We start from the raw sequence: 25,575 nt of genomic DNA on the forward strand, positions 1-25,575 counted from the left end.
TTCACAGAAATCAAAGGTGGGGTTTGGATGGAGGGTCTTGTATTTGGCATGTGATGTCCACCCCAGGTTATTTACATACATATTCACCTCAGGAGAAACATTTCAACTAAAACACAGCAACAGATGTTTAAAAGGCCCCTGAAGGTATACTTGAAATGAAATGGAGATCAGGTCTGAAGTTCACTGAAAATGGTGAAGACTGTATGGCTTGAGGGACCTCTGGATGGTCCCTGCCCTCCAATTGCTCCCATATCCCATAGACACCAGGACAAATTCCTGCTCCTGTTTAAATTCATCCAAGCTGTGTCAGTGAAACTAGGGTTTAATGCCAGACTCAAAAGCAGCTTTTTATGGTAGGATTGCCTCCAGTCTGTGAGAGTGAGTGTGGTCAAGTCCCTGTTCAACTTCTTTGTCCCGCTGAAGGGAGATGCTGGACTCCTCACTGTCCTTGTTGGGTTTTTGTTTCAGTTTCTTTTGCTGGAGTTGTTCTGCTTTCTATAAATAACCACTGGAGCAGAAGCTGCAGCTACTGGCCTTGCACTGAGTTGTCCTAACTGTGGGCTGCTCTTGGTGTATCTTGTTTTTTTTGGAAATTATTGCTGAAAGAGCCTGGGTTTGTAATGATGAGGAAAGGGGAAGCACATGTGAGCTGTCAGAAAGTGTTTGCTGTGAGCTGGGAAAGTGGCACAGCTGGTGTCCTGTCTGCCGTGGGAGTTGCGATTGGAGCCACTCGTGTTCTGGCCCAAATGCTGGGAGAGGTTATCGAGCACATTTTGCAGCTTCTCAGGATACCCCTTTGGGTGAGGAGCCTCACAGCTGCCCAGTTTATGCTTTCTTGCACAAAAGCTGGGGACGTTTTGAACCACCGCTGTTGACAGCGTCACGGGAAATAAGTCACTGCAGAGCAGTGTTCCCTAAGGCGTGAGACCAGCAGAGTGTATCTCTTGTACTGTCTGCATTATACAGCAAAAGTGTTTTCCCAGTGCTGCACATGAACCTTAATTTATACTGTATTTAAACATTTGTACTGGAAGGCTGACTTTCAGAGACTCAGAACAGCTGCAGCTCCTGCTGAATCCACTGAAGTCAGCTGGAGCTGAGGGTGGTGTGAATTTTCTTCCTTCTAGTTAAATCCCTAATCGTCTTGTTGAAAAGGTCCAAGTTTGGCTATGGTGATAACAAGCTCTCTGCAACAGCCGGGCTGGAAAAATTGCAAGAAGGGTAACAAATTTAAATATTTGTGTTGATTTTATGTTTAAATTTTGGTAGTTTTGTTGATGAGCAGCAGAAGTATAGAAACAGGCAATTAAGTGCTACCTTTTGGGTCATGAGTCTTCTGTGTTTGCAGGCTACTGTGATGTGGATATCAAATCCAGAAAGAGTATCCTGCTCAACCCAGAAGAGCCCCCTTGTACACTTCTACAAAATGCATCTGAACCTCCTGAGATGAACTGAAGATGGGTTGTACCCAAAACCAGAGCGTAGCACAGGGTGACAGCAGAAGGGAGATGGGTGTTCATCTTCAGAGTTCACAGTCAAACTTGCAGATGTGTGTGTAACAACTAAAGATCAGTCATGAAAACAGGAACAGAAGGGGGAAAGGCAGAGTTGGTGCATTATTTCTGTTACAGCAGAAGCTCACAGTTGAGTTTTGGGTGCAGGGAAGCTATGGTGCTCCTTGAGCCTTGAGGGAGAAGGCTGGTGCCCCAACCAAGGAGATGAAACAATGGATGGGACAAAATACATGTAATTATTTCCTCCTTTACAGCCAGGAAGCTGATTACAGCCACAGTTTTCGTTGAATAATGTCTTGATGAATGTGTTTGCTGTACCTGCAGATGAATTTTCATAAGCAATGTTTGTATGCTTATCTTCTTTGAGCATTTCTGGAATGTGTCTGCTCAAAAGATAGCATGAAATTTCCATAGTCAGCAAAAAAAGAAAAGGTAATTAAGCATATCAACAGTTTTCATTGGTGGAGAAGTTGATGTGTTGAAGTGTGATGGGTTTTACAGAGCATGCCCAATGCTGGGGGATCTTTTACTGTCATCAGTGTAGGCCACTTCGAAATGTCTGCTGTGAATCTGGGATGACACATACCTTTATTTCTGTATGTGATTTCTGCCTGCTTGGGCTATTTAAGGTTCTAGGGCAATTAAGAACTAAGTGCAGTTAAAAATGGTTTGAAGCAATTTCTAGCATATTCTAGATCTAAACTACTTCATTAATTCCAGCATTCATGCTAAAATAAAATAGAAAAAAAGTATTTATAGCCTTTGGGGTATCTTTTCCTTTTTTGGAAGTTACGGTCTTGGTGTATAAATCATTGGTATCATTTTCAACATGAAAGGTAAAGGACTTTGTAATAGATACGTTTCCTGCCTTGCATCATGGATTTCTTTCTTAGACTTGGCAATACAGACTATTGGGTTTGGAAGAGCTCTGCCAGATGGGTTCTCACTACCCTCTGCTGTTTGGATCCTGCGTTCCACAGGGCTCAGCCCTCACATCCTTACCCAGCCATGTTCTTCTGGTCTTTTTCACTTTTCACACCCTAGTTCCTTCCAAGAGGTTAGCTAGGGCCTGGGATATGACTGTCCTACGGCCCTTTCATTTTGAAGAGGTCACCTCTCACTTCAATTCCTGTTGCTCTTAGTTTGGGAGATGCATGACACTCTGCAGCAAGCTCCACGTTCACCGAGTCACAAATGTTACCCATCCTTGAGCTGGGCTTCCCCTCCTTGTTACAAGTATAATTTTAACCTGACACATCACAATTTTTTTGAATAGCTGTCCATGTGTGACAAGGAGACAATATCTCTGCAGCTTCGACTGCCAAAAGGCCATCATGTACATGCATCACACAAGGCATACCCGATTTCTACTTCCATATCGATAGCTTCAGGGCAAAGATTTTTCTTTAGTATGCAGTTTGTTGTTTTTTTCATTTACTGATCCCATTTACTGAAGAATGTAGTCTGAGGAAATTAGGTTTAAAATCGTTCATATACTGAGGGAATTTTGTACAGAGGCTGGTTAGGTGGGTGGCAAAAGGCTATTCTGCTAAATCTGTAAATTTTATTAAATAAGTTTCCAATAAAATTGGATGTACAAAGAAACGATTTATTGCTGTCCAACAGTAGACAGAAGAAACACTTGACTCCAGACTGTACAATGCAATTTTTGGAAAACTTTTAAATCACACTTGTATTTTGATTGAAGAATTAATGATTCTGGATTCTTCCTTAGTGTATCTTGGACCATGTTTCCTTTTCTCTCTATTTTTCTTTTCCAGACTGCTGCGGGAACAGTGGATCAGAGCCAAATACGAACGAAAAGAGTTCATTCACAGTGAGAAGCAGGAGCCTTATTCTGCAGGTAGTGAAAGACACTTTTGGCAGATAAGTTTTTTTTATGTCCGGGACCTTCCATTTTTTTGTCTCTGTTTATATGTTCTTTTATATTGATTATTGCTCATACGTCACTAAGTAGGAGGAGAAAGTGTAGTCTTTTGGGGAAAGATCCCTCTTGGCATTCCCTGTATTTGATTCGGAATATTGGGAATCTTAATAGCTGATGGAAATAAATCAGTTATCAAGAGTCTTTCTTGTGACTTCCATGGGCTGTTCACCAACAGCAAGTCAGATATAATACCAGCGAGTTCATTTCTGGTAGCGTGAGGCATGAAGCTGGATTGAAATGGAGCTAAAGGTGTTTGTCTCATCAAGGTGACTTTTGCTTTGGGAGGATGAAGTAGAATTATTAACATGGTTTAGTTAATAATAGAGAAGTGTGTCAGGTCCCCCACTCTTCCCAAATCTCTCTTACTGTCTCTCCACAATACTTCAAGTGGCATCAGTGGGACCTGGTCTCCTTGTAGTATAATAAACACACAGTGTTTTGCAGTTGCAGAGACCCAGCACATGTGACAGCTCTTTTCAGCACTCCCAGCATGATGGGCAGAGTGACGGTGGCCTTGCAAAGGGGTGTTTTAGTAGAGCAGTGGATCGGATGGTTTTCTTGCAGAAGGACGGGATTTGAAAAGGAGATGCAGGGCTCAACTGTGTTCATTGTGTGGCTACGCCAGCGTAAGGACCAGCAAGAAAGTGCATGAAATTAGCTGGGTATTTCTTTGCTATATGTAAGTGGCATTTAATTTATTCTGCATATTAAGTAGTTGACATCAGCTATGTGCTTGCATGACTCTGGGATAATTCTATTAGCAAAGACCATGTTACAGATGAAAGGTTAAAATATTATTTTCATGCTGCTTTTCAAGACTAGTAATAAGCAGGTAGCTCCAGCAGTTTGTTGTTATTAAAACCACAATTAAAATCTTATCTCATATATTCTCAATTTATGTTTAGACCTTTCTGCTCTGCCATATTGTATACATGAGGCATGCTCGTGGTGTGTGTGGGGGGTATCCATACTCATATATAGTACATTGTGCATGTTTTTATTTTAGATTTTCAAAGCAGTCTGCTGGAGTTGGACATGTTCTATCTGCTAACATGTGTATAACTTTCACTCAGGAATAGTGTTTCCAGTTTATACCGTGCAACTTCTAGATACAAAAGCTTGGATTCAGCTAGGTACTTCAGGCAAATGCATAATTTTAAGCACATGATTAGTCCTTTCGACTCCAGGAAGAGCATGTACCTGGTTGAAGTGAAGTAGGTGCTTCAGTGCTGTGTGGGAAGAAGGGGCAGCGTGTTCTAGCTCTCTGAAAAATATTACAGGAAGAGTTCAAATGGGAGTTTATTTTAGCAGTGTATTTTGTAGGTGTTCTTGAGTAATGTGACTGCATAATATTTAACTGCATGGTGAAGTGAAAGGGTTTTCTCCCCTCTCTGAAGTTCAAAAACTATTAAATGCAGAATAGAAGAGAATGGGGTAAGCCATTTCAAATGATCAGTCCTCTTGGGAGGAGGAGGGGGAGGGAAGGGAAGGCAGACTGGTGGACAACTTGCAGGTTGTATATGAGTGCTTTTAGGTTCTATATTGTCTTTGAGAATTGTACCATCATGAAAATCCAGCACAGGAGCTGTGCAAATGACCTGTGCAACTGGGATGTCATTTGTTGATTCTTCTGGGCAGTAAATTCTAAGGGGAGCGTTGGCCAGGTGGTTCCTCCTTAGCATGACCAGGTTGGTGTTACAACAAAACAACGCTGGGAGGGACACACCAAACATGCGGTGCCAACTTTTCCCTCCTGCTGAACCCCAGGTGTGGTTGCATGCCCGTACTTCACCCCGTGCCAAATGGTGCTCCTTCTTTTGGACTGTATGATGTAACTCAGTTGATGGTGCTGTTTTCAGCTCCGGGGCTGTTACACCTGGAGTCGGTTGTTTCCCAGGGTTGTGGCTTGAGAAGGGAGCCCAGGGAAAATCCTGTGTCCTGTAGGGAAGCAGTATGCTGGAGATCATAGAATCATTTCGGTTGGAAAAGATCCTTAAGATCATCGAGTCCAACTGTTAACCTAATATTAACAAGTCCACCACTAAACCATGTCCTCGGCAGAGATGTTCTCATGTGCATTGGGACAGTTGGGTGAAATGGGGGTGTTTCATCATTGTGTCGTACGTGGTGCTGGACCACCAGTTTGCCCAGCTGTTATAGACCAGTGCCATCAAAGCTGGTCTGAGCCATGCCATCCATGAGCCCTTCAAGACAGACTGGAGCTTGGTGCTTGCAGAAGAAGCTCAGCCACGCCACACGTCCCGGCTCTGCCCTTCTCACTGCTTGCAGGGGTCGATACAACTTAGTGGCCACACCAGTGGTTTGGAGGATTCACCCTGTGTGGGGTGGACCTTCTGTGCCTCATTATGCTGGGCTCAGCACAACTGGGAACTGCAGAGGATCTGGGCCATTGCTTTCCACTAATGACCTCTTGAACTGCCTGTGAATGCGCTGAGGTGGGACTGACACAAGGACACCCTCCTGCATACCCCACATCCAGTCTGTGTCTCACTTGAATGTATGTATATCTCTTTTTCTTTTGAATGCTGTCTTAGACCATTTTTTTCTCACCATTCTGAGTTCCCTGGAGGGGTGTTAGGTTGCCAGTTTGTAAGCATGAAACATTTTGTTGCTAATAGAGACATCGTTATCCATTTTCTCATGTTTGTTGGAAGATTTAATTCCATTTTCCAATCCCAGGGGCAATTTTGCATTCTGATATTTGTTCAATAATTGCATAAAAAATAAGAAAATGCTATCTTTGAATAGTTTTGAGCAACATCCTTTTCCAGGCAGCCTGATGAAACCCTGGTCAGAAATTCAGTGTCTTTCAGAGAATCCTTTGGGGAGAGACTGTCTGGAGCCTGTAGATGCCAAGCAGAAGCTATCACAGCCAAACTGACAGACTTAGGAGAAATGAGTCTCGGGACAGGAGTGTCAGATGTGCAGGTCAGAGCTGAGATAGGCAGGCAGGGAAGCCTGGCAGGAGGATGTGGCAAACTCTTGAGCTGCTGGTGGAGAGTATAAATAAGAGACAGTGTGGGATGCAAAGGCAACAGCTGCCCCAAAAGGTCTTACATAGCCCCTGAACCGATGGGAAACATCTGCCTCATGAGATAGAGCCCTGCAAGGTAGCAGAACCAGAATTGGATGACACTTTGCACATGCAGAAATCCCTGGGCAGCACTGAACCTTGAGGCCAGCTCTCAAGCCTCTCCCTGGAGAGGAGCCGTGGCTGTAGATCCATGGGTCTTGGTTCAGTCCCTGCATCAGGCATCCCCTCTCGGGGATGTGCTGTTACACGTGTAGTCACAGTTACCCTCAGTAGAAGATTGCAGTGGAAATTCCTGTAAGGGAATTTTTAGAGTTTCTTGCTTCCCCAGGAAGCCTTGGAGCACAAGCCCATGTGCTGTTCACAGCTTTCAGCTCCTCTGCCCCCAGTTAGTTTTTCAAACTCTGATGGTTTCATTCCTCCAAAAGAGCCGTTGTTAATGAGTGTATTAGCACCATTGATTTTAGTGTGAGGAGCCAGTTTGAGTTCAGATAGTGCAGGGAGATTAGTAAAACAGTGATTAAATGTTTCGGTGATCCACTATTGATTCTTAGATACACCCTTTTATACATTTGAGCTCTTAATTCAGCTGTAGTATGAAAGCTAAATAATTTGTTTGCCCTAGCCAGACTTTATGAAGCAAAACATTATTTACACCCCGGCAATCCTGATTAACACCGTGGTCTGAGTCCCTTCTGCTGGCGATACGTTTGTTGCACAACAGTACAGAATAATACCAGTTTTAAGACCCTCACATTAATGTGTTTCAGGTTGGCTTTATCCATTCTGGTAAATGAACTGGCTAAATTACTGTCAGTCTCTGGCTAACTATCCCTTTTAACGGTGTTTAATGGGGCACAGGTGCTGTATTCTTTTAGAAGTGGACGATGGTGGTAATTGCTGTCAAAGTCTGGATCTGGATCTCAAGGCAATTGAAAGGTTTCATAATCTTAAAAATATTTTGATCAATTTTAAAAAGCTTGGACTGCACATTTTCCCCTGCTGTTGATAGGCAGCAGTTACAGCAATGCTTCCCAAAAGTCTTGCTGCAAATAAAATAAATCAAATAGATTTATTTTAACCAAGGGAGGCATGGAGGAAGCAAAAGGGAACAGTGTTTGCAGGGCTGGAGGACTATAATATTATAAACTGGTCAAGGTGCAGCTGCTCTAATTCATTTCAGGCCACAGATGGGAGAACGGGATGTGCATGTGGCCAAGAGAAAGCAAAATGGAGTCGTTTGCTCCTTGAACTTGGCTTTGGGTCCTGGTGGACCCATCTTGTTACTGCCCAAACGCCAGGAGGAATTGGTGTCCTGGGATGAGCTGAAGCCCAGCCTGGGAGGAGAGGTGGGCAGGGATAACACATCTTTGGGTCTTTGCTTTAACATTAGCAAATGAAGCGGGAGAGCTCTTTAACACCAGGTGTTTAATCTCTTAATGTTTGTCAAGGAAAAATAGCGTAACTTCACCGTGTTAGGACCGTGAAAGCACTATGGATGTGGCTGGTGCAGTGGGAGAGGGCTGGTGGGTATCTCCAGCAACAGACAGAGATGCCGGGCTGTGCAAAGCAGTTGCCACCCTTTCCTTGAAAGCATTGCCTGAGATAGTGCAGCAGTGATTTATATGCTCTTAGGTCAGGGTGTAGGTGCTTCCCAGTGTGACGTGCTTTCCAGCGAGGCACAGGGTAGACTGGGCACAAACAACAGCATCAAGTGCAGCTTTCTGCAACTTTGCTGCAAATGCTGCTTTCCTGTGTTTCTTATAAATAGGCCAGTAAATCCTATTGCTGTTAATTTATCAGATGGTGGAAGAGCAGTCGGGAACGGGAGAAGATTCGCAGTAGGGTACAGCTGATAAAAAGTGCTGCTACCAGCTCTGCATGCCAGTACGATTCCCTTGCAGCAGGACTGGGGAACAGTGGTTTTCCCTCGCTCACAGCAGATGCTGTTGCATATCTTTCATGTTGAGACATTTGGTTGCCAAAAGCCTTCAGGATGAGAATGCATCATTTGCAAGGGAGAAGAATAGTAAATGCCAACAAGCATCACTGCTTTCATTCTTTAATCATGGGGGGTTGGAGCTCCTCAGCTGATGTAAATTGTCACAGGTCCCCTAAAAAAGGTGGAGAAATTCAGATTTACGCCAGCTGAAGATGTAAACCCTATCCTTCAGGGTGGAAGTTGGAGGAGTCTTTGATTATTTGATTGGCAGTTATATAGTTGGGTGGGATGGCCCGTTGGACTGCACAGTAAGATAATATGGTGTTACTGCAACCTTAGATGGCCTGAGAGCTACTACTGAAGCAACTGAGAAAGCTAGAAGATATAGGCCAGATTTTGGGCATATTAGCAAAGCCAAAGATGATCAGGGCTTTAGGCTTTGTTGGCTTGTATTTCTGTATTTATAACACTATGGACTAGATCTTGTCATTATTCAGGTGAGCTCTAGGTTTACCCAGGTAGTTACAAAGGGCAGCATTTGTCTGAAGGAGCCTATTTGCTTGTACTATCTTCTGTCAACACCCCAAAGATTACTTGGCTTGTATGTTATTTTGTATTTGTCTGCAAATATGATGGCAAAATAAATTATGAGACATGAAAGAATACCCTAAAATAGTAAAATCTGTTAATATGCACTTTCCATTCCATGTGGCTCTTGTATAATTTGGGCAACAGTCTGAATTAATTTTCCCTTGCACTTGCACAGTTGGAAGCAGCTCTGACTGCAAAGGACTAGAGGAAACGCACGGGACATAAATACGTTCTTTCTCAGTGTGAGAAAGATACCCTTATTAGTTCAGTCTGACCTGCAGTGATGTAATGCAGTTTATTTTGGGCCTGATCAGACAAAGCGGTGAACAGCGTTGCAGTTAAAACCCAATTATTTTAACTGACAGACCTCATGCTCTGCTGTCTCTTACCCCATATCAGCTAGCTAGCAGGGAGCTACGAGTGTCAGAGCAACACCGGCTCCGCCGTGTGTTTTTTTTACAACCTCAGAAGCAAAGCTCCTCTCTCCTGCTGCGCACGCTGCTGAATTACAGGGCTGAACAGCACCTGGAGAGCAAACCAGTGCTAATGGCAGCCTAAAAGAGCACAGGTTTTATTGTACATCAGACAGCCCGTAGCACCCGGGGGAGTCTGCCAGGCAACCACAGCAAAGAAATAAAGCATTGGTTTGAGGGCTGCTGGTGTCGCTTGCTAAGCCCTTAATGCATATGGTCTTTAAGGAGATGCTCATGCAGAAGGGAGCATGAAGCCATACGTGAACCGTCCCTGTCCCCTTCACTGTGCAAGCACGTGCTGGGCCTGCAGGCTCAGGGGAACAAGGCATCTTCTGTGCAGTCAGCGAGATTTTTATGCTGCAAACCGCTGGGGATAAAGTAGTGAAAGAGAGCATGCTGCTCAAAGGAAAGGCGTTTTCTCCAGCATCTTTTCACATACACATACTTACCTGTGCCAATAAATCACTGCCCTGCAATACAGCCTCCTCAGGCTTGGCTGCAGCTCTGTTGTGGGGAAGGATGGTGGAAGCAAAAGAGAAATTGATGCTGGTGAAAAGGCTTAAAGAAAGAGTCATCTGCGAAGTCTCAGTTCAGGGCACTGTAGCAGTATCAAGGTTGTGGCTGCAGCTTGTTCCCAGATTTGAGCTTTCATGAGAGGTACAAGAGAGGCAAGTGTATATTTGTTTTGTTTTGTTTTTTTCCTTGCTGTATTTCTGCCTTGACTGGCATGAATCTGCATTGCTCCAGCAATGCTTGTGCTGGTTTGTGCTGTCTGAGAGTCTTGATGTGAGAGACTGCTCCCTCCCATTGGACCTGCTCCGTGGTCAGAGCATCACGCCGTGGGTAGTGAGATGCCCTTCCTCATACAAGCCCTGGCGGCGTCTGATGGAATGATACTGTGGGAGCAACTTGATATGGGCGATACAAAGCTGTTGTGTGAAACCATCTCCTTGCAAGCGGGGAGAAGTGACATAGGTGCTTCCTATAGCATCCTTTAACTGCTGACGAGGCGAGCATGTTAAGTAAAATAGTTGAACCAAAACTCTATTCTTGCAAAGGCGTTATCAGCTAAATCAAGAGCTGCTTTTAGCACTGGGGAAGACTTGAGCCAGCTAATGTGTGTGATCAGGACAGTAGCCAGCTGCCATATCAGCTTCTCCGTGCAGACCAGCGTGAAGATTATTTCATCGCCATTTTTTCCCAAAATGCAGCCCCCATCCTTGGCTGATGTTCCTGTTTATATTTCCACCAACTCCAGGGAAGCTCTCCTTGCTTTTCCCAGGTGAAGATGTGGGGGTGGCCAAGGTGATGCTGCACTAAGCACTATACAAACGCAAAGCAAGATGCCCGTACAGTTGAGTGTAAGGTAAGAGCAGGCAGATGCAGGCCCCTCAGAGAAAGAGGCAGTGCACCACTACAAGGGTGGTTCTGCAAAAAGCAGGGATGAGGCTGATTTTTTTTTAAGTGTGTAAATTATCCCATTGCTTTATAAGCAAGAAAGAGTGGAATGTTTAGCAACTATGGGGAGCTACATCTGTCTGAAAGTGTCCAAGATGGAAAGCCAGAGGGGGAGATGGAGAGACGATGCTCCACGTAAGCTTTGGTTCCTTAGGAAACCGAGCTCACAAGAGCAATAAGAGAAACAACACAATAAAAGCAACTGTTTCTAAGCTTACCAGCAACAACTTGCTGGGCTTTGACCGGGCACCAGTATGTGCCGTAGGAGAGTGTGGCGGTGCAGAACAAGGTCATCTGCCCAGCTCACCCCTCGACAGCAGAGCCTTGCGAGGCACGGGGTGCACTGGTGTGTGCAGGAGCATCCCTCTGCCTTTTTGGGGGGTGGGGGTCTTTGGCTGGTTTGGGTTTGGTGTGTGTCTCAAATAATCTACCATTGTTTCCATGCTGTGCCTGAATGCTGGCGTGGTTGTCGGTGTGAGGACGGGTGTACCTGGCCATGGTGCAGGGTGGTGCACTACCTGACGAAGTATATAAATACTTTAGCATTTATTTTTTTTCCTCCCCCTTCCACCTTCTCTCCCTTCCCCCAGTCCCTTACGTGCTTACATCTCCTCATGATAAAAATAGCCTTTGGTGTCGATGTGGGGCTGAGCAGAGCCACTGTGGCTCTGCCTGCCCTTTGTTCGAAGGGCTGTGGCACAGACCTGGGGGCAGCCCCCATGAATGTTTAATTCCGGCGCAGATCTGCTGACTGATGTGACTGGCTTTGCAATAGCAGCTCGGAGCAGTTTTTAATTAGGTCATAAACACTTTGTTAAGAAAAATCGGTTTATAATCTCTGCTACCTGTTCGGTGTTTTAAGTGGTGGAGAAATCTCTGCAGAGCACTTGCAATGGTTTGTATTAGTGTACCCAAAGCCTTCCCCCAAAACCTAGTGATGGCCATGGAGGCATTTCTGGTGAGAGCAGTGAGATCTGAAACGTCACTTTGTAAACATTAAGTTACATTAGACTCTGAATATCAGAATAAAAGTTCTAGAGCCACATAATGCTGCAAAACTGTAAGTCGCCTTTAAAGCCCAGCCTGCATTATGTGTCTGTAAAGTGAATAGTACCATACAAATAAAGAGGTTGTTTTTTCCCCTCATTCTGTTTTTTTGCTGGCATGTTTCCCATAATGCCAGTGACTTGCCTCTTGATTTACACCATATATAGAAATTCAGAAAAAGCCTAATTATAACTGGCTCTTCTGACATTTTTTGAGTTGAACTTCTGAAAATGCTGGCTACATCTGTAATCTTGATCCAAAGATCTGAGTTTTTCAGGAGTTTCTGTGAGTGTAAATCTCTGTTTAACCCCAGTGCACACATGGCTGAATGGCAAAGAGAGCTGTCAAAAACTTTAGCAGGCCTTGATCTTAGTCCATAGAGAGGGATTTTCAATATAAAGAAATCAGTTAATTTATTTCTACTTATTAGCCTCAAAGAGAGTTCCTGCTTTGCTCCAACTGCTTTTTAATGTCACTTTATCTGATGCTAGTTGTAAAATGGATTAAATCCTCTTCTGATGCTTGAAAGGCTCAAGTATTAGAGCTGGGCTCTGAGAGAAGCGCCAGCATTTTCTGCTTCTGTCCTTCTTTGATGGGAAGTGCTTGTTTTCGTGATGCAGAGCTGCAGCATGCATTGGGAAGATGCGGCTGCCGTGAGATCTGTGGAGCATCCCTCACTGTGGGGTGCTTTTTGGTACCACTGTCTTTACCCCTCTCTCCCATCCCTGTAAGCAGATCCCTCATAGATTTCTAGGTCTCTTTCCATCTAGAGATAGAAATAAAAAAATAGCGCAGCTAAAAAGTGGCAAAAATCAGGGTAGCCTGATCTTTTGTTGTAAATGCATGTAGACTTTTGCAAAGCAGAGATTTGGACATGAATGAGGAGATGTTTTGTGGTAGGAAGTCATGACACCAGTTCCCTGCAGTGTGTGCTGGTGCTTGGTGCGCACACTAGGCTTGCATCGCTGGTGCCTTCTGTTAAATCATGGTTTCCAGTAAATTCCCAGCAGCCAGTTCTGGTATTTGGCTGAACCAAAGCACCAGGTTCGGCTTTTACTGGTTTTCAGCAAAATTGTGTTACAAATCTCTGTGCTTGATCCTGCCCTCGTCTGTGAGATCTTGGCTGCTTGGTCCCAAAGTCTGGCTGCATTTTCACTCTCCCCAGCTGAAACCACAAGCAATTCCTCTGCTTGGCACTGATACCCCCTTGCAGTGTGCATTTGCACCCTGGGAGAGCTGGACATGACGACTGACCTCAGAAGGCGGCTGGATTTATGTCTGAACAAGGAGCCCAGGGTGCAGGGATGCTGCATCTCTTTGGCATGGACCTCTGCCCCGTCTCAGTGTCCCAGAGTATAAAATGATTTGGCACCGCAGCCTGCGGCACGCAGGGACTGTGCTGAGAAATTTGGCTTCTTGGCTGAGTTTTGCAGCCTGCCGTGAGCTTGGTGCTGTGCAAGCTCTGCCGATGCATCTCTCGTGGTCATTGGAGCTGCGGGGAAGCATGGCAGGGAGGGATGCAGGAGGGCAGACTGAGTGGCAGCAGGGCTCTAGCCCTCTCCAGAAAGGATGCAAACCTCATCGCTGTTTGCATTTCAAGGGAGCATAGAGGCGTATTTGCATTTCAAGGGTGCGTAAGAGCATTATGCACAGATTGCATCCAGTGCTCTGGGTGCTGTACAGATGCACTGAAAAAGCATCCCTGATCCCGAGAGGTTATAATCAAAGAGCATTTAGCCAAGGGCTGGGTATGTGAGTGTCCGGATGGAAACTACAAACCCTGCAGTTCTCCCAACCCAATATCAGGGTTACTGGAGGCTGATGTGCTGTTGTCAGGAGAGGGTTAAAGCATGAGCATCCCTCCAGCGAGCAACCTTGCCTGGCACAGAAACCTCCTTCTCATGCTGCCGGAGCTACAGAGAGGGCTTCTGTTCTCTGGGCACTGACCTCAGCCACCGGCCGGGACGTGAGTCACGCTGGGAGCCAGGCTCGGTGGGCACTGCTCCCTGCACCCCTGCGAGGGCTCTCCCACGGCCGGAGCGAGATGTTAGACATCTCACTTACCGTGGGGATGGTGCTTCTTCAGAGCACGCATGCTCCTGGGTTAAATGCTGCTTGGTGTGCCATGCCTCGGTGGGTCTGAGCCACTGTAGCTGGTCCTCGCCAGCGCGGCCGCCTGGCACGCACCGGGTGTGGAGTTCACAGCCCGGGGAGCAGGGCAGGGCGCGATGCCCCAGTGGGTGGGTGCGAGATCTGGCGTCTGCACCCACATGGTGGTGCTTGTGCTGTGGAGTTTTGGTGTGGAGAAGGGGGTCTAGGGGCTGGGGTTCTTTTTTTCTCCCCTAAATTTTTGTCTGCTGGGGAGGAATACATTAAGTTGAAAAATTAAGTGGGAAAAATTGAAATGGAGGAAGGAGGAAACCCTATGGAAAAGTATGTTCAGCTGAAGTAGACAGGACACCGTTTGCTGATGTTCAGTCTCATTTTTATGTCTTCCCTATATAATCCTACATTTAACATTACACAACTCCCTGTCAGGACTTGTTCCAAGAAACCTTTCCCCATCCTTTCCTTGGAGGTTTGAGGGAAATGTAGTCATTGCTTTAAAACAAACGACTACTTCTTCTTCCTCGGCATGCCCTGACACTGCTCCCGTGGGAAGCAGACAGGGCAGGGGTGGTGATGCTGTGCAGGTCACCTCTCCTGGTCTCTGCAGCCTCATCCAGAGCAGAGTGAAAACTCACGCAACAGCCTGTCTCCAGGGTAGATAAATATTGAGCCAAATTGCCTTGGAAGGAAAGGGATCCTTTTGAAAAAATCCACTCAAGAAACCAGCAGCAGATAAAATCCCCAGCCAGGCTAACGCCATTCACTGCAGCATCAGCCCAGGGAAGGCAGAGGAGAAAACGGGTCCTGGAGAGCTGCCTGTGGTGGGTCCCGCTCAGCCCTCACTCCGTACAGCAACTTTGCAATACAAATGATTTAAACATCAAACACGGACCTTACTGCAGTGAAGACAAGGCGCATCAAAGAGCTGTTTAACAAACTAAACTAGAGAGAAGGATGCAAGGGGAGATCACAGTGGGTTTGTCTTATCATTATTTTTTCTCCTGCAAGGGGAGCGGGCCTGTGACAGGGACTTGCACGTGGCATCATTCCCGTGCCAGGATGCGCTGATGTTTCAGCAGGACAGGCATCATATGACCAGGAACCGAAGCAGCCTTTCGGTGCCTTCCAGTAGCGTTTGGAAGTGCTGATTCAGGCTCAGTGCAGCCCCCCCAAAAGAGTAATGCCACTTCCTGAGGCTCTGTTAAAATCAAAGGGAGATGCCATCAAGGAGACACCGCACAAAGTCACCACTAGAAGGCAAAGGAAAAGGCTCCAAATGCAAAAGGTTTTCTTTTTGAGATAACTTTGGTGCATTTTTTTTTTTTTTTTTTTTTAACCTCTCTGGGCTGTGGTGAGAGGCCAGCGACGACTGTTATGCTCTCCAGGAAATCCATGAACATTGCAGTGATGAAGTGATGGATCTTACAGATAGCTGCTGTAGGAAGAAAAACATCTAGCAAAAAGAAATACACAGGTGTCTTCAGCTTCCCTAAAGCAGAAAAGCATTTAGGCAGCCAAACCTGTGGGTCTGAGCTGGAGCGGTGGAGGAGGAGGAGCAGTCGGCCAAGCAAGGCCCTTGGCAGCCGGCTCCAGGGAGGGGGTAGCACCACGAGCTAAAGCTGGATGTTCACAGCTAGTTTAGGATCCAGCTGTAATTTTAACAGCTGGTTCTGTCAAGCTGCCTTCGGTGTAGCTCTGATCCAAGCTTCTATAATTAGCCAAAGAGCAGCAGCTCTCGTGCAAAAATTAAAGCAGCAGTGATGCTCATTGCAGGGGAAGCAGGGTAGCACGGGAGTGAGCCTTATCTAAAGGGGAAAGGGCTGGCCTGTGAAATTTTAAATAGTTGAGGTCTGGTCTTTCTTTTTTTCCCCCAAAGCACTTTGTGCAAAATGCTTGGTTAGGTTTTTTCATCTCAAAAAAAGCGCACACCTAAGAAATGTTTCATTTTGCATCATCCCTAACAGAAATATTTACATTTATCAACCCAAATCAAAAACGATTATTTTGTGGTCAGTCTGAGGTCAGTTGTATTTGCTGAACTCATACAGTTTCCCATGGGCAAGATGGTCTGAGACCCTCCTGCCCCTGGATTCCCTTGGTGGCTCCATGTGCTGCCTGTGTTTTGGGATGCGCTCTGGATGCTCTCTGGCAATGCCCTGAGCAGTCAGTGCCCCCTGGGAGAGTCAGTCCACCCAGTGAGTATAGGCTACAAAGATCAGTAAGTGTATGAAACACCCCAATTATAATTAGCATGAGTCACTCCTGGTCTTGAGCTTTCCCTATTAGAGGTCAACCAACTTGAAATAATATATTTTGACATTGCTCAGGCTGCCTGTTCCCATAACCTTGGGTTTTTACTGTCAATAAATGGATCTATACTAATTGGAGAGAGCTAAAGAGAAGTATAAGGCTGGTTCTCCATGTTTTTGATAACAAACATTTAGGGTAAGAATAAGGGAACCATCTCTTTCTGTTTCTGGTGGTTCTGGTAGTTCTTGGTGTCCCTGATCTTCTGGTGTTAATCGGTGGTTTTATACTGTGCACGTTCATGTTCCCTGTAGGGTGACACAGGACCAAAAGGTTGGTGCATCTTTCTTCTGCTAATGAGAAGGGAGAGACTAGGAAGCAATATGATAACAAAGTATATGGAAAAGACTGATTTCATGGCAACTCTTCCTAGCTTAATTAAATTTCTATTAAAGAAAGATCCATTTTATGTTGGAGACCTGCGCAAGGCCAGGCAGTTTCTGTCTCACCAGATAAAGAACATTTTTCCAGAGTGAGGTCATGTCTTTTTCTGGAGTTTGCCAAAGATGTAGTTGAGCCTTAGATCAACCTCAACTGAGAAGGGCAAGCATTTGCTGATGCTTCTTTCTGTCCGACACCAGCCTGTCTCCATCTGCATTTCCCCCCTATAGTGATCTCGCCCAAGTTTTCACCTTGAAGTCTCTGATGCAGCAGAGAAGTCTGCAGCAGTGGAGTTGCCCACACGCCACCTCTGGGATGCTTACAGTGAAATTGGGCTGGGAGGTGTCTCCCCTGCTGTTTAAATAGGACTGGTTTTAAAATCATTGCTGCAGTTGAGGTGCACACACAGCAGCTACCTAGATGAGCCAGGTCTGTTTTCATAACCAGAGTAGCCCTTGAGGGAAGTAATTATGTGGCACGTCAGTAACAAACAGTATATCCCCAAAATACCAAAAGACAAGGAGGCTGCTCAGCAGGGAATGAATTTAAACTTTCACATATTGCAGAGGCCAGAAGAAAGAAATTTTAGTGTAGCAAAGTTGATGGGAATTTTGGTCAATGATTTATTCAGGCTAGAATTTAGCCTTGATTATATAATTACAGGAGTTCATAAAGTGCAATTGCACTGCTCCAGGGGATGGGGGTGATAGTTTTAGAAAAACCAACGTGCAACCCGGAGGTTGTGGCTGCACTGCTGAATGCCCCTCCCTTGATACCACAGCTGCTGGAGCATCCTGTACGAGCTGACTTCTGGGACAGCTATAAAACCAGCAGCCAGGAAAGGAACGAGTCCTAAATTAAAAAATTCTCCATTCCCTTCATAAAGCAATAGTTTTGCCTGTAAATGTGTCGAACGCTCAATAATAGACGATCAGGAGCTGTTAGCACCGCAGCAGATGTGCTCGAAGCCATTTGGATTTCTCTTCAAAGCAAACAAAGAGGAATGTTATGTGCATGCGAGGACGGGTTTCTGTGATTTATGGTTGCACAGCAATGCTGCCTACGTGGGGGGAATGCTTTATTCCAGGATGCCCTGGAGAGAGGGTCCTAAACCCATCTGAAGTCAGTGGTGAACTTCTCTGCTGACTTCTGTAAAGCTCTATTGGGGGATTAAATTAATCTCATCCTTGTTTGGTTTGATCTATGTGAGCAGCTGCCCAGGCTGAGATTTTATTTACTGGTGTGGCTAAGAAACCCATCTAAAACTATTCAGGGCTTGGAGGATATTTTAGCCTGATCCTGTAGCTGTGGTTTGAGGCTCTGCAGGATGCCTGTATGAAATCCAGACCTTCAGGTGGTTCCTGGTGCTTCACAGTTGTTTTGAGCTGAAGCCTCAGGAACATGTAGGTTGGTGTAGCCCATCTGCGGTGCATGTTGAGGGGGTAAAGGCTCCTCATCCCCAAGGCTTTTGGTGTCTCGCCTCTTTGCTTACTGTATTAAAGTGGTTGAGGTTGCATGGGAGGCTGTAGGTGGGTTCTCCCTCCCCCCGGGCGATGTCCAGGCAGGGCCAGCTCTGCACATGGGCAGTGTTGGGCAGGGGCTGGTGGATGTGGGACGGTGGCAGCGGCTCCTCCAGGTGCCAAGTGAGAAAGCTGCAGCTTTTTTCCACATAACTTGCGATGGCTGCAGCGAGGAATTTTTGGAGTGTTTGTCTTGCCCAAGGAGGATCCTGGTCTCTGGTTTGGGGTGGTTTTGCTCTCAAACTTCAGCTTCTGACAGCACACTACTGTACAGATATTATTATGACTTAGTACTGCGTGCCTGTCCTTAAATGTTTTCTCGCTCAGCTTTTCAGCTAAATCAGGCTTTGAGTGCATTCGGTGCTGGTAAATGGGATGAGCATCGCACTGGGAACCTCTCAGCTTTCATCTGCCTTTTTTATTATAAAAGACTGGCTTCAAAAGACCAAAACCTGAAGGTTATTTACCTGTAACTGGATTTTTTTTCTCTGAGCAGCCAGCAGCTCCCAGGTGGGTGTGTGGAGATGCCACTCGAAGAGGAAGCATTTGATTTCCAAGTAAAATTAGATTCCACATTCAATTCTCAGTAACGCAAGCGCGAGACTTCCAGTAAAGACATTTTCTGTAGCAGAGGGTTTTAACATCTCCCAGCAACTACAATCGAATTGCTCTGCAGCAGCCAACTATTGTCTTATCTTTAATATGTAAACACTTGCTCAGTAATTAAGTTACCATGGAAGTTGTACTGTATCGATGGTCAATTATAAGATAAACTGATAAAAGGGAGGATGTGGCTGTGTTCTCTGCAGTGGACGCCAAGCCTGATATGCCTGCAGTGGTCAGGTGAAGGCTTGAGAATTGTATATTTTGGTATTTTCTCCTGATATTTGTTCCCATGCAGCATTTTCAGGGGAGGTGAGTGCTCACTAGGAGATCAAGAATCACTCTACTAAAGGGATTTTTTTCTCTGACGAGCGTCCTTTGCACCACCTTACTTTGCAGTCACTTGCCCAAAGGTTGTCACCTCCTGCTGCCTTGATTTCCCACCTTTCATCCCACTGAGGGCTTCCCCGTGCTCCACGCTCTGCAGAGGCACCTCACGTGTCTCGTTTCTGCTGCACTTGATCGGCACAAGGGGCAATGTGATCCCATCCAAGATACCTTCTGGGAGTATGAATGAGTGTATTAATGTCTTTGTCACCTGTGAGCTACTCCATAGGGAATCACAACATGTGATTAAAGAAACCAGTTAAAAAGAGCTTAGGAAGCTGGATTAGGTACATGATCTCTTATTATGGCTCCTTTTAGCTGATAACCTGGTGAAAGAAGGGGGGTCTGGATTACATGGGGAAACATCAGACCTGACAGGAGTGTTTTCTGACTGTTAGGCTTAGTGATGTCATGTACAAATTTAATCAGATTTAAATAGTGGCAAACATCACAGGCTTAATGGATTTCAGCTTTATTATTGGGGCTTTGCGTAGAAGCAGTTTTGATTTTCAGCTGTGAGCCAGCAATGCGAGTGTATTCACGATGACATTAAAAGGGAGTGGAAACCCAGGGACTGACCTTGCATTTAAATACCATACGCCTACATATGGGGACAGACCTTGTCTTCTTTCTGTCAACCTCAGGATCTCGATGTGTTCTTTAAGCTCAGCCTCATGTTTTTTCCATAGAGACAATGTATTTGGCTCCATGTCACTTATTGATCCCAGCAGCTGGATAGCTGAACAAACAACTTTTCCATTTCAAAGGCTTTGTTGCTCAAGATGAAGCAAGATGACAACATATTTTTGCAGTGATCTGGAGAGTTTGTTTTCCATGCTTGGCTTCAACCTCGAAGTTGTCCTGCACATGACCTAAAATGGTCTCTGTCCTCTGTTTTAGGGAGCATGGGTTGCTCTCCTTGACCTTCCCGTGGTGAGGCTTTGTCTTGGCTGTGCTGGTTTGGGGTGATTTGTCCAGAGGAAAATTGCTGAGGACACTGACATCCATATCTCTGCAGAGCCATGATACTGCTGCCTCCAAATCCAGTCTTTTTGGGTGACTTTTTTACATTGTGGGAGAAGATGCCTTGCAAGGCATCAATATTGAAGACTGTTTTGTAAAACACTTTGCTTGGAGTATTGGTAATGGGAGACAACCTCGTATGCCCAGTACTCAGGGACTGACTGTCTAGAGCTGTCAGGGACAAAATTTACCATTTCGTGACAGTTGGTTGTTGAGGTCTATTCAACTGGTCAGTGCTCCTAGTCCTGCATGAGTAGGAAGAGGGGGGAAAGGGGAACATCAATGCTTTTCAAGTTCCCCTTAGGAGTAGCATGTGGCATTGTTCCCTTTATGAGTAAAGGGAAATGTATGTGTTACTACTCCCTTGTGTTTTCTGTGCCACCTAAACCACCAACCTAAGGTTTCAGCTACTTCCAGCTCTGAGCTGAGTATTAATGATGTTTTCCCTTAGAAGGCCAAGAAGATGTTTGTAAGGTGTTATCTCAATCATCTACTAAATCCTGGTTTTCTGTCTGATGCAGCCATTCAAGTGCTAATTGCCTTTGATTAAGTCAATCATTTGCAGAGTGAGTGGGTTAATTGGGTATTGTGGAAGCAATCAATCTAATCAGCTGCTTGCATCCATAGCTGAGGCACTACAATGCAGCAGGACAATAATTGTTTTATGAGCTCCTGGAAGGCAGCATAGGCAGACTGGATGGCAACAGGAAACCCTCCTCTGCAAAATGGCCTTTAGGAAAGGTAATTTGGATGCTAAGTGCTCATTAAGAGAGGACTGATTGATTAAGAGCTGGGAAATTCTCGCCACTAAAACATGTGTGCATGAAAAAATAGTTGGTGTGGGTGTTGGTGTGTGGGCACATGGGAGGTCTTGGGCTCCTTTGCCTGGCTGGGTGAGATGTGATGGAGGGATGTGTTGTCTTAGAGGGGGATAAAGAGTTGTCTTAAGGGGGATGAAGGGAGATCACTCCCTTCTCACGCCTGCGAGAAAGTGTGACGTGAGACGTGCCAGGCACCCATCCTTACATAGGGTGCACCAAGAGCTTACCTCCCAGGTGTCCTTCTAGGGCCGAAGAGACTGGTTTGGAGCATCACTAAATGCATTCTCATTGGCTTCTGGCTGAGGCTTTCATTTCCAAAGCACTGAAATGTGCTTGAGCAGTAGCAGCTCCTGGTGTCTCCTCACGTGGTCTGTGCAGGAGAACACCTGGGGGAAGGGATGTCCATCTCATCAGCAAGCCTCTGAGGTCCCCTCTGCCTCCTGCACATGTGGATGCTGACATTTCCAGTACGCCTGTATCTGCACTGCTGAACATGTAACCAGCAGGAAGTGTATTTATCCGGAGATGACTGCAGAATTATTTTCAGGGAAGTTATAAGCTCCTCAACACAGCTGCAGGCAGGGGGAAAAAAAAAGCAAGCTGCTGGTGCTGTGCAGTGGAGTGGGGGAGCGGCTGGAGCCTTGACTGCAAGCTCTGAGTTGTTTGACCAACCTTGACACCGCTTGCAGGGGGACTGCCTTATATGTGGGGAGGATGAGTTTGTCTGGACAAACAGTAGTGTTTTAACTTCATGAGAAAATGTAATATCCCTTTTTAAATAATTTTTATTGGAATACAAATGCTTAAAAAATTTAAATTGAAGTCATTGAAATGTCTTGTTTTGGTGGTGGCTGAATGCTACAGGAAGAAATATTACAACTTACAGCAATCAAACCAAGCAAATTACACTGACACAGCCAAACAGGAGATGTGCAGTTCTTTTTGCAACACTATTCAAAGTCCAGCCCATAGGGAAATCTCTTAGAATATGCTACCTTCTCCATCCAGCCCTTTGACTATGGACAGTGTGGCTTATCTCAGAAGAAATATCCTTCAGACTCCTTGTTTTAAAAGGAGGTTGTGACATTGGTGTAAGTGGTGATGCGGGATGTCAGGGATTTGCCACTCAGCTGCTCCAAATAATTATGCAATTCCTTAACCTGGCAGAAAAAGCGGGCACATCATCTCTACTAAGTACCTATCTGCTGTTCTGGTTTAATTAACATCTTACAATGTTAATATAGCAGACTACTCAGCTTCTGACATACGGAGAAGTGGCGATATATACCCTGCAATTTCAGCAGCAAAGTGATGTAGTTGTATTTAAATCTTACCCAAAGCTCTGAATTGGGGTCAAAGCATTTTAACTGCTTAGAGGAAAGAAAATCTACTTCTGTAGGTGGAGGTGCCCTGCCTGAGCTCTAGGAAAATGTGATTGCTCTTGGATTATACACAGAAATAAATTTTTTCTCCTGCTTTGTCTTGCAGTGAGAGAAGAAGGCAAGAAACAACACAGTGATGCATTTGGGCTCGGGTATGGTATTGGCTCTGTTGCTGTGCTCGGTTTGCATACACTAACGTGTTTCTCCTAAAAGCGTTGGACCAGACCTTGTTTTTACCACAGCTCTAGAAATGTCATGGAAGCAAGCAGTTCTGATGTCTCTTTCCAGGTGAAATTGCAAAATAAAACGCTAAAGAAAGTGAAGAGCAGGTGTGGTTTAATTCCAAGTTTATAATGCTTTGTTTAGGATGACAGAAAGCAAAGTCCATGCAGGCTTGGTTTTTTTTCCAAGCCGGTGGATCTGGTTGTCCTCCTCGAAGGAGGGGTTTTTTTCTTCTCTGAGAACAAAGGCTGAAACTGAAAATGTAATTTTGGGTACTTCCTATAATCCACATTCTCAGAGACCAAAAAAACCCATCATTAACTAAGCACCATAACGGCTTTCTGAGGTGGGGAAGTAGCAATATCCCTCTTCTTAAAAAATGGGGAACTTGAACGAATTGCTGGTGAAAGTCGGATGGAAAGATCATGTGTATGTCAGATTGTCTTGATAGAAAATCCTGTCCCTCACTTCCTCTGCAGCCTTTCGGACAGTGAGAAAGCTGGGCAGGACTAGAGCACCCAGTGGGTCCTGCCAGTTTAGATGCCTGGCTTGGAGAAGCTCCAGCCACCAGCTCAACAGAGCTGACACAAGGCCATGTGATATCTTCTTTTCAGTCAGCCAAAGTGGTGATCCTGTTTTCTTTGCCCTGCAGAGTTTTATCTGCGGCGATGAAGTGAGTGTGGAAGCGACAGTTCCTCAATTTACCTTGGAAACTACGTAACGGGTCAGAAATACCCATTCGGGCTGTGTGATTTCAGGTTATATTACGTGCCATTTGTTGGCTAACTTTGTCACAACTGCTTGGTGGATTTTTTGCAAGTGTCACAGGTTTGTGCCAGAACTGCCTACAAAAGCAAGCAATTGGTTTTGCTTCTTGGTGCGTGGCTGAAGTGATGCAGACGATTTGGTCATCAGCAGTAGCAGTGTTAGCAACACGAGAATGGTATTTCTAAAGTGTGCCCATAGGTGCCTTCCAGCAGGTCTTTACCAGGTGGTCCTTTTTACGGTCAGGGTTGGGTGCTGGTGATCAAATGGGATGATGACAGGTGGCTGCATCCCTTGTTCTGTGCCTTGGGAGAGGAAGCAAACGTATTGGTGACATGATGCTGTGTGGTCCAACACCAGCAGTCAGCAAGTGTTGTAGGGCTAGTGGTTGTTTAGCTTCAACATAAGCACAACAGCCCTCATGAAGATCTGAATTTGACTGGATACCTGTGAATATGAAGCTGTTGCTAAGATAGTGCAGCCCACAGAGGCCAGGAGGAGACGGTTCAGTTCTCTGAATCCGATGCCCTCCGGTGTGAGATCTGTTCCCTGTTCAGCCTCCTGCAGTTTTGTTTCTCGACACCTTCTCTAGCTGTTTTCACAATCCTTTAGATCAGGACATTGAGGACACGTCTTGCTGACATACTGTTTGCCTGGGGAACCTGGATGGGTTCATGTTGGGTTCAAGTCCAGTTCATGGTGTTTTGCACTGATTGGTGTTGACAGAATCACAGGCAGCAGAATTGGGCAGAGCAGAGGAACAGCTCCCAAGGACTCAGCCTGCGAGGAAGGAAGGAAGGAAGAAAGAAAAAGAAGCAAGTAAAGGATTTATGAAAATCTGTACCGAAGTACAATGAAATTAGCAGCTGGCTTTGTCAGAGCAGCCAGGAACTCTTTTGCAGAGGTGATTGGTCTGGGAAAAGCTGGCATGTGAACTATGGAAAGGGCTAACAGTGTTGTGTTGGGTTTTTTTAATTTTTCCTTGGAGTAGAATTTGGATACTGTGTTTTGCCACAAAAGGTTGGAAAGAAAATATCAAAATGATGGAATGTCCTTATGTAAGAGGGCAGGGAAAACTGGGTTTCTAGCCTAACTTTGGCACTGGTTCACGGTGTTGTCCTGGACAGCTCACCAAACCTCTCTGTGCTTCCTTTTCTTTGGATATAACCGTTAGGATACCCATCTGACAGGAGTGACTATTAGGTGGACTTTACGGATCTGCAATTATTTGAGATTCTGATTGAGGAAAGTCAGTGCAATTTTATTCTTCATCCCTTAAGTGTTAAGGAAAATCACAAAAGATATGTTATGGAGGGGAACAAGTATAATAAGGAATGCTTGCAGCATCCTTCACTGTTCAGATGTTTGTAATGAAACACTTGAATGAATGGATGAGACCAACAGCCAAGACTTGTGGAGATGAGCTGCTCCGAGGTGGAGCTGCTGAGAGCTGAGCTCTGTGTGCCTAGCACTCTGCGAACTGAGCAATCCCAGGTGGGGATTTCTGAAGGAGAAGATGGGCTTTCCTTCTGCATCACCCCGTGTTTGCATTTGGAGATGTCGCTGTCCTCATCACGTTGTCTCTCCTCTCTCCTATTTGACACTGATGTCCTTTCCTCCAAACCCAGCTCTCTCCAGCCCCTTATGAGATGTTAGTGTTCCCTGAATGTCAGGCACAGAGGGGTGGCAGAGATGCTCTGAAACTGCTGTTTAGTGGAGTGAATAGAAATGGCTTTTGAAGTACTCTCCTGTTGCTCCAACTGGCTTGGCATTAAAAATCAGCACCCTTCAGGAACAGAAACTGCCTGTCCTTGGTTTCTAAACCACACACTTTGAGAGCAAGCTGCTTAACATCTTGCTATTCAAGAGAGCAGTCAGCAATCGCCAGCCGTCAGAGCCCCAGCAGCATCTCTGCCTCATGTTAAGCGGATCTTGCATTTTATAAATGTATCAGCTGGGCATCACCTACTGCCTGTCTGTCTCCTGTCAGAGAGATGTTATTCCTATTCAGCTCCATCATGTACAGCCTG

At 45.5% G+C, this 25,575-nt stretch overlaps 1 protein-coding gene across 2 annotated transcripts in view; it reads left to right on the forward strand.

Annotated features, from left to right (window-relative positions):
• The window catches only part of ADAP1 (ArfGAP with dual PH domains 1), a 61,656-nt gene that overhangs the window by 20,098 nt on the left and 15,983 nt on the right, over positions 1 to 25,575 (forward strand). For both annotated transcript variants that reach the window (XM_074840772.1, XM_074840773.1), the window contains exon 4: positions 3,296 to 3,378. In XM_074840772.1, the coding sequence (XP_074696873.1) occupies positions 3,296 to 3,378 (83 nt within the window). The remainder of the gene's footprint in view (positions 1 to 3,295; positions 3,379 to 25,575) is intronic.

The sequence above is a fragment of the Strix aluco genome, chromosome 15 (genome assembly GCF_031877795.1).
Source record: "Strix aluco isolate bStrAlu1 chromosome 15, bStrAlu1.hap1, whole genome shotgun sequence".
NCBI classification, from domain to species: domain Eukaryota; kingdom Metazoa; phylum Chordata; class Aves; order Strigiformes; family Strigidae; genus Strix; species Strix aluco.